General features: G+C 35.2%; 2 protein-coding genes across 2 annotated transcripts; both read right to left on the bottom strand.

Moving 5' to 3' along the window:
• Positions 1-875: 875 nt before the first annotated feature.
• On the bottom strand, positions 876-4,329 carry TRIADDRAFT_28663 (uncharacterized protein; the record flags this gene model as incomplete). Its single annotated transcript, XM_002114913.1, has 5 exons — positions 876-1,051; positions 1,203-1,390; positions 1,517-1,785; positions 2,426-3,204; positions 4,077-4,329. The coding sequence occupies 5 exons, from the start codon at positions 4,327-4,329 to the stop codon at positions 876-878; spliced, it is 1,665 nt and encodes a 554-aa protein (XP_002114949.1).
• Positions 4,330-7,346: 3,017 nt separating this feature from the next.
• Positions 7,347-8,404, bottom strand: TRIADDRAFT_28961 (uncharacterized protein; the record flags this gene model as incomplete). The annotated part of the gene is made up of 3 exons (XM_002114912.1): positions 7,347-7,468; positions 7,730-7,817; positions 8,294-8,404. 3 exons carry the CDS (start codon positions 8,402-8,404, stop codon positions 7,347-7,349), a joined length of 321 nt encoding a protein of 106 aa, XP_002114948.1.
• Positions 8,405-9,650: the final 1,246 nt, after the last annotated feature.

Genomic DNA, 9,650 nt, shown 5'->3' with positions numbered 1-9,650 from the left:
TGCTAAATCTTAAACTTACGCTTGCCGACGAGTTATCGCTAGGACGCTAGTAGTATATGTATCACGGGCAGTCGTAATGCACTCATAAGCAAATCTATTCTATCTACCAATTCTACAAATAGGTTAGGTGCTATCAATAACTAGAAATATAGCTTCGTATCCATTCTTGTATCGTTCAGACTATACAAATATTACAAAGGCAATGAATCAGTTTGCAGCACACTAACAGATCCGATCGTTACCATTTATTTAAATACCTGTTATTTTACAATAACGCCAATAAAAAAATTTATCATGTCTTCTTCCTCTCATAATACAATTATGTTACTAAAAATATTGAAACAAGTTGATGGATGACAAATTTCTCCATTAGAATTATATTACAGTAGAAATATTGGAACAACTTGGGCATTCACTGTCATGCTTAAATTGATAGATTCTGAAGTCTAGGAAAAGGGTATTTCAATGACAATTCATTGCCTGTAAATGTATACTGTACAGTGTAAATGCTACAATACACGTATACAAACATTACAAAAGGATCATACTTTAATGTCTGTAAAAGCAAGTACTTTGATATTAAGTTCTACAATTAGTTCGATGGTAGGAGCAGGATGTGAAATTCGAGATTTACACGAATAAGAATAATAAAACTTAGGAATACATAGAAATTTACCCTTACAACGTATCATTGGTGTATATGATTACAATTTTATAGCATTGCTGCTTTGCCTAACGGTTATTCATTGCATATTTACAGGTAAAGTCGCTTATTACACAAGCTCATGAGGTCATGAGCAAATATCTGCGTCAATTTGAAAATCAAAGACATGTAAGGTAATTACTAAGAGATAAAGGAAGAAGGAGCGCACTTCCTACATATCTTCAGTGCTCCATTTATAGGCCTCGTGCTGGAGGGATTTCTTTTCATTGATTATCTTGAATCTTCGGCCTTCAAAACCGTTTGATCTATCAACACCATCCCATCTATATCCTGGCATTATATTGAATCTATTTGGTGGAGGTAAAGGCCCTTTGTATTTTGGCTTTTCTGTGATAAAATTTGATAGGCAAGTAAGATGAAGCATCAATTAGGGTTCCAGTAGAATCATAGCATTTTCAAGTTTTCATGAATATCAGCACTAATTGCATTATCGTATATTTTCTACTTATATATTAACACTAATAAAGAGGGTTGTAACCTTTAATTTTGCCTCCTAGACGTTTATTTTTCTTCTTTTTGATGTAATCTAACATTGGATCTCCATCTCTTTCGGCCTCACGTTGTTGTTGATCTAAATCTGCATCATCTGCATATCTAGCGAAAGGTTTGTTTATTTCGTGCGCAGCATCGGCAAGTTTTTCTTCAGCTAATTTTTTTTGTGTCATGCTGCATACATGTTAACGCAAGAATAGTATTAGCGGTTCAACACCGACATTTATCAGTCTTTTTATATGGCATCAACAGTATCAACTACAGTACTATCATATTAATACAATTAAGAGCAGGAAGTACCCTTTTCCCCATTCCATAAATTTTTCCTCTTCTTCTTCCCTTTTACGACGTTCTTCTCTCATTTGGAGTCTTTCCTTTTTTATATCACGTATCTTGCCATGCTTGTCCCTGTAAGTCGTCTTAGCTCCTTTACCACTTACTGTGGCATCCATTTCATCAAATTGTTTATCTTCTAATTTACGCCTAAATTCATTTTCTTCTTTCAATACTGTTGCTGATTGAAGTCCAGCCTTTTTGGTAATTGTTGGTTTAGAATCTTGATTCATTTTCTGCACCTGATATAACGGTAAAATATAATTAATATTAAGTACATGCTTGCATCCAGGTATGGGCAGTGCTGTACTTAGTGTTATCGCAGCAGATCAGAAAATATTGGGTATACCTCTATCTTTGAGTTTACCTAATACTGTATAACTTTTTGTATGGTAGTGACTCAGAATAAAATTATGTTCAGGCATGCAGAAATAGAGATGGTACAGTATAGTTGGTTACAATCAGGGACTTCTTATAAGAGGAGAGTCACTGGTGCAATTTGGTGCGGGTTTAGCTAGTATAAAGTACAGCATTCTACTATACTGTCCATCACGGGGATAGCCAAGTGTTGTATTGGTGTTCAACGTTCGAATCAATTCGAAAAGATAGAATTCCGTACGACAGGCGACTGCAGGCAATACTACACCCTTTGTAGACATCATTGCATGATATATTAATTCTACAGGCTCGTCGAGCGATATAATGAACTTTTTAACTGAATACTTTTTCGAGTGATTGATTACCTATTCGTACCCTGAGTGCATTGGGATATTAGTTACTAGAGGAGTTAACCGTCACAAAAAGGAAATTTATTACAGATATCTAGCTAAATAATTCTTTCATTACCGTTGACAGCCTAGAACTTTGTAGTTCTACTGATTTTCTATCAGCATTTTTCCTTCGAGGTGGTGATAGATCGGGTGAGTCACGACCAGCTTTCCTGCGAGGTGATGATAGATCAGGTGAATCATGGCGTCCTCTCCTACGAGGTCGTGATAGATCAGGTGAATCATGACGGCCTCTTCTACGAGGTGGTGATAGATCAGGTGAATCATGACGGCCTCTTCTACGAGGTGGTGTTAGATCAGGCGAATCATGCCGTCCTTTCCTACGAGGAGGTGATAGATCAGGTGAATCTTGACGTTGTTTCCTTCGAGGAGGCGATAAATCCGGTGAATCATGACGTCCTTTCCTACGAGGGGATAAATCTGGTGAATCATGACGTCCTTGCCTACGAGGAGGTGATAGATCTGGTGAATCATGACGTCCTCGCCTACGAGGAGGTGATAGATCTGGTGCATCATAGTGTCCTTTCCTAAGTGGAAGTGATAGATCTGGTGAATCGTGGCGTCCTTTCCTACGAGGGGGTGATAGATCCGATGAATCATGGCGTCCTTTCCTACGAGGAGGTGATAGTTCCGGTGAGCCATGACGTTCTTTCCTACGAGGGGGTGATCTATCTGGTGAATCATGATATCCTTTTCTGGGGGGTGATAAATCAGGGGAATCACGTTGTAGAGTTTTAGGACGAAGCGATTGATTCGATGTATCATGCTTCATTTTTCTTCTCGGTATTGTCGAAAAATCTTTACCAGATTTTCGTAAACTATTAACGTTTTGGTATTTTCTATCAGTAGTTAATGGATTTTCATTTTCTGATGGTATATAAACAATACATCAATCAGCATTTAGCAACCTATGATGTGATGCTATCAAGATTTAATTGAAGATTTAACTTGCTTCGTTGCATACTAATTTGAAGCATACGATCAATCGTTTCTGCAGAGTTGCAGGGTAACTTTCAGTCAAGCAGTAAATATAAGTGCACTAAAGAAAGTCTGTTGATCTTTCCGCATATAGCTGCAACTAATGTATGGTACAACGTAAGAAGTATAGAATCATATCATGTCATGCTTAGATGTAGCTTATTATATAATTATCAAAAGGCTAAGTTAATTAATAATTTATTAATTTTAAGAGGAACATTAGAGTATTACTAGTGCAGTCAAACTTTGTATTATAATGTTGTAGTGCAGGATTAATTTAGCTTTTTAGCTAGGATGATCTGAGTTTTAGTCTAATCGCATTTAGTTAATACTATTCACGCACTGATGTACTGAGCGAGGGTACATTAGGCCACCCCAGCTAGCAAAAGCCTACTACTACGTGTCGCTGGAACAGCTCTATCCGTTCTCTTGTCCCTACTAAGCCTAATATCAAGGTTTCATACAGTTTTATTAAGATGATGGCTCTAGAAATTGCTTTATGTTGTGCAGACTAGAGACCGTACCCTGTTAGTGCAGACCTGACGCAGCAGACATGAAATGATCTGAGCGCATCGTCCAGGTCCAGGATAAATATTGTATGACCTCTAGTTGGTACGCATCTTTAAAGTATGTATGAATTTCACTCAGTAACATTGAATTGCATTGTCGACAAATTTATAAATTAGGGGAGGAGATTAAGTTACCTAGCGATGTCAATTGCTTTCCACCATTTTCATCTTTCATCGGCCTCCATTTATCACCTTGCCTCCAATATTTATTAGGATCCGGCTTGATTTCATCCATATCGACAACCGTTGGCGCATCATCCATAACATCTTCGATATCTTCTTGGTTTGCATCACCGGCAGTAGTTCGCTTCCAGTCAGAATCGTCATCAATTATCTTGCAACGATTATTGTTTCCCTTAGCTACATTTTTCTTTTTCTTACTCTTTTTTCCATCTTTACCGTAATTTTTACTTAAATATTTCTTCAGATAATCAGCATTACTCATGATTGCTTTCCAAATTGCGAACTTTACTCCATTCGAATCTTGTGAATCGACGGAATGACCGATGACCATGCTGGTAGGGGTTTTCATTTCCAGCATTTACTGACTGGCAGTAGTATCAAAATCGATGCTATGTTTGGGTATCTAGGCTATGCTATCACATCCGTGGAAACACCGTACTGTACTGTGCTCAATCTGTTGCTGTACCGTACAGAATGTACAGTGTACAGTATGTACAGTACTGTACAGTACTTTTCACGGTGATCAACTCATGTACTGTACAGTACAGTACACTGTAATGTATAGACTATTACAGTACTGGAGACCACACGAGCACAATACAGTACAGTACAGTATACTGTACAGTACAGTACAGTAGTACTGTATGGTGTACAGCATGTTAACATTGGCTTTAGAATATAAGAATTCTATTTAAATGCTGTTATCAATATCAAAACTGTATCGATTTGATACCAGCATGTAGCTAATGAGCTGAAAATTCTATATTAGTTAGTAAAAGTAAATTTTAAATGACACTTGAATCATTATATCTACATAAACTTATGGAATTGCTACAGTACATAGTAAAATCTGCTACCATACGAGTACAGTACAGTACTGTACAGTACAGTATACTGTACTGTAATATGGTGTACAGTACAATGCCATGATAAAGTACTGTAGACTGCACACTGTACACTCAAGGATACACTACTGTACACTGTACAGTACTGAAAATCTGTTGGAAACACTATTCTCCCTTGCGTCTAGTATAGGCAATTTCTGTCATCATACCCGGTAGTACAGCCGTTGTTACACCTGAATACTTTACCTACAGTACAGTGTTCAGTATTGGATATGTACTGTATTACTATATGTCAAGATCAATGAACTGGCTATAGTAAAGATCTAGGTAGCTTCGATACTGTCTGACGATGAATACTAGGCGATAGTAAAATATCGATATTAAAATCATTTCTTTCCTCTCTTTACTGTAACTGTCATATAGAAAATCTCAATAATTTGAAGTCTTTTCTTGCTCTATTTTCATTATTGGTATACTGTATCAATGTTATTGACATTTTTATAGTAAAGTAAACTAAAATACTTGCTGACAACCACCATCCACGATACACGACAGTACAGCGCTAGCGACATTGTTAGGTATTACCGTAAATCGACAATAACTAAAAGCAAACTGGTTAACTGTACCAGTATGGAATCCAATTCTGATTGGAGGTCGATTGAGTACCGCCGCCTAATGGTCCATCGAATGTAGGTTGACAAGAGTGATGCAATAACGTACTTCCATCAATATTTGCTAATTCTATCGTTATGATTGTTTGTTATGCACAACCTGATAAAGTCATTATGGTAAAATTATATGCGTACTGTCGAAACGCCTTGAATAACTTGAACTTACCTGCTTCTAGAGTACCAATATGCACAGTATAGTTGTCAGTTGCTATTCCATTACTTTGCATCAACAGTATTTACAACATCAATAAATGCTGAATACGCGTATATTCGTATATCAATTCTCATCGTTAAGATGATGTGAAATGGTAACGCCCATAATAACAGGATCAGCTAATTCGGTATAGAACACGTACAGTACATATACAGTATATCAACTGTTAACGTACGAATATCATAGTGGTAATTTTCTTTTTCTACGTTTTAGTAATCAGGTCCTTATTATACATGAAAGCCCAATTCGGAATGCAAGCCAAATTGAACACTATCTCTACTCCCTCTCTCATAATGAGGTTCGTCAATGCTTTCCGAAATCATTTAAAATTATGTTCCATTTGTCTTGATGCACTATATGAAATTTGATAAACAAAGCGAATTATTGAATTGACTTATAAAATCCGTTTTACAACTTGATAGGAAATTTACTTACGCCTTATCGTACGACTACTACGGCATATCGAAACTCGTAGTAAGTTGATACGTAATTTTAGAAGTTTAGCTTGCATTAAATAAATTTAATGTGTACATTTTTTTCAATAATTATAATGTATTATTGCTTATTACTAGTTCGTTTTAGTATGACGTCTAAAAGTTGTAAAAGCCCTTAAAGTAATACTATCATCACATTGTTAGCCTCAAAAATGATATTACAACAGTATATGTTAACGTTTTTCCTTTCCTGTTAATTAAGTAAACTTGAGAATATTCTTATTTTATGTTTATTAAAGTACAACTGTAAATTATGGTGCTTTCAATACTTGATAGGTAGGATAGCAGCAGCAGCATAATATATGCATAACGGATACATTGAATGTAAAAGTCGATATCACTAAATGGAAATAGATAAGCTCATCGTATCAGCTATCCGAAGCAATTTAATATTGATTAATATGTCAATGCCTAAGGCAGTGTAATACTATATTCGATTTGTAAACGTAAATGTTGCAAGCAACAAGTATCTATGGATCTAATGGTCTTGAATGTACAAGGATTAAAATATGATGATAATCATGCTAAGCATACTCATTTTAATTTGTTTGATGGCTAGGATTTAGGGATTACATCTCTGAAATTAGCTTGGATAAATTATTAATTCCTTCAACAGATCACTTTCAATATTCTGTATTACGATTGATTTAATGGTTTGAATGGTACAGTCGTTAATTGTATTTAACATTTTGCAATGATAAATGAGGATAATATTGAATCATATAATGATATTCTAGCACATAAATTGATATTTCGGCTATTGCAAATGGTAGCCTTTCTGTACAGAATAAACATGTAGTAAGTACAATTTAACAGTAATTACACGTACAATGAATTTCTTGTTACGTGAAAACCTTGCATTTTCGACAATTTTAAAGCATGTCTTTCCATATACCACAATATAGCTATGACAAAATTCATGTAAACGAGTTCATATTAGCTTATCTTCCCATGGGAAATCATATCTTTTTACAATTTGAGACAAGTAATCTATGTAAGTGTGCAATGTCGTTTTATTGCCAATCTCAAAATCTTCAGCGATTATGAGTTTGTAATTAATCTTTCCAACGATGGCCACAGCTGCAACACTTATAAAATACTGTCATTGGTTCATCAGCTGAGCGGGTTTGTATTTGCATGAAAAAGGCTTGGTTGTGATCACATTTAGGGCATGTAGCTAGAATTAAAGTGAGTAATCATAAAATCAGTTTTTTGATTATCATTAAGAATGATGTCAATTTTAGATTCTGGCAGGATCATAGCTATAATACATAGTAACAAATGCAATTATATAAAATACCGCATCAAACATTCGATAAAAATTAAATTTAATATCATAAAATGTCATGCTGGTGAAAATTACACAATTTATAGCAACTTCGAATCTTACTCTATCAAAAGTAACAGCATTAAATAAATTAATAGCTAATATAGCAACCTTCGGTAGAATCGACATTTTCCCAAGCTGCTTTGCCACCAAGGATATCATCAACTTGTTTCAATTTTGGATAATTTCTGCTAGCAATCTACAATAGTTCAAATTGGAATGTAAACGGTAACGTGAAAATTGTAGCACTATAAATGCTAAACATTACGAGTGTGTGTTTTCGTAATAATGCAGTAAATACGATATCTTGGTCGTATCCTACTTTTACAACAGTATAGTGTACAGCCTTATGAGAAGAGTTTACTACCTATTGATAGATGGTTTATAATACGGTGTAAATAACATCTCAAGATTATGCAATTATAAGCGATGTTGTTCGCAGTAAGCGTATACTCCATCATCACTACGACGTGTTACTGCCAATGATTCCATCCTAATCATTAACATACTGATGGGAACTACTCCGTTCTACTTCTTTGCTTTGGTTGAGCAGTCTTAGCTATTATACAAGTATTGTACAGTAGGCTATAAACAACAGAGTGGTACAGCAAAATATAAAGGCGACATGATATAGTATCTCGTACATTGGCACATCATCAACATAAATACACTTACCGTTTTAGTTACTTTGTAGAGGTAAGGGCAGGTATGGCAAAGAAATACAAGGCACTCGCCTTGCTTTTCCATATATAAAGCATTAGCACAATTAGGACAAAAGAAGAGCATATTCTACCGATGATTTAAACTCACAGTTAATTCAGTGCGAATGTTATCAACTCTATTACTTCAGTTATATAGCTCGGAACGTTAAGTGCTACTGTAGGTCTGAGGAAACCAACGATGGCTGAAAATTGTACAGAAGACCGTTGACTATTGAGTGCATAGAGGTAAAGTACGCTCGTATAACTGCTATTGTATTTACGCAACTATATTCTCAAATTATTCCTACTAGCTTATTTGACGAATTAGCGTTAATGTTTGTTCTTATCATACAAGGAAATGCTTCTAGTTCTACCTATTGCTGAAAAGATTAAAGTACATCAAATTCATCTTCATCGCGAAAAATCGGAGTAATCAATGCTTGAACCTGATCTGCACTACGAGTATGCAATTGGGCTTTACGTTACTGTATAGTGTACAGTGGTGCACGGACGGCCGCTACGGTGGTATACAGCATAGTATAGTACCGGACGACTGTGCACTGTGCAGTACTATACTTTATATTCAGAGTTCCATGACAGTACTGTACAGTACTGCTACAGCGTACTGATAGTGCACCAATATAAGGTTCATTATAGTCTTATTTTCACGAAACAATTTATTGAAGTAAATAGAATCATCAAATTGAGTTTTATCAGGCATGTTCCTTAAATTCAAATTAAACCTAGGTAAAACATTTTTGTCTAGGGAATGATGACTTTAAAATACTCTTACAATATGTGTCCTCCAATTTAAGGCCGTTTTAACCGCTAGTAGACCGCAAAAGATTTTACAAATTACGCTAGGGTAGAAACGCGTATTTAACTTTCTAATAACGATATAATTTATTTATTTATAATGAACGATATTACAATTTGCTAGTTTGTACGTCTTTACCAGATGAACAAATTATAAACAATTATAAGTCATGGTTCTAGCATAAAAATCACACGAAACGTACTTTTCAAGTCATTCTATCTAGCAATAAGGTTTAGACACACTGATAAAACTTTCAAAGTATCAGTCTGCTCTCGATTAGATATTTCTATGACGATCAGTGGACATAGTCAATTCAAAAGTGGTACTGCATCAACTAGGAAACAATTCCTAAATTAATCCATTTAAATACTCAACTACATTCAATGAATTGAGAATTTCCTACTTAACTATCAGTAAGAAATAACACTATTCTTTCAGTACAACAACTACAATTATTTCCAAATTGTGGAAAGCTCTATCAAGTAATTAGAGGCAAGATATGCAATATGGTAAT

Source organism: Trichoplax adhaerens, genomic scaffold, assembly GCF_000150275.1.
Source record: "Trichoplax adhaerens TRIADscaffold_9 genomic scaffold, whole genome shotgun sequence".
In the NCBI taxonomy this organism is placed as follows: domain Eukaryota; kingdom Metazoa; phylum Placozoa; class Uniplacotomia; order Trichoplacea; family Trichoplacidae; genus Trichoplax; species Trichoplax adhaerens.
The sequence above is the reverse complement of the archived record's forward strand: the minus strand, read 5'-3'. Positions and strand labels throughout refer to the sequence as shown.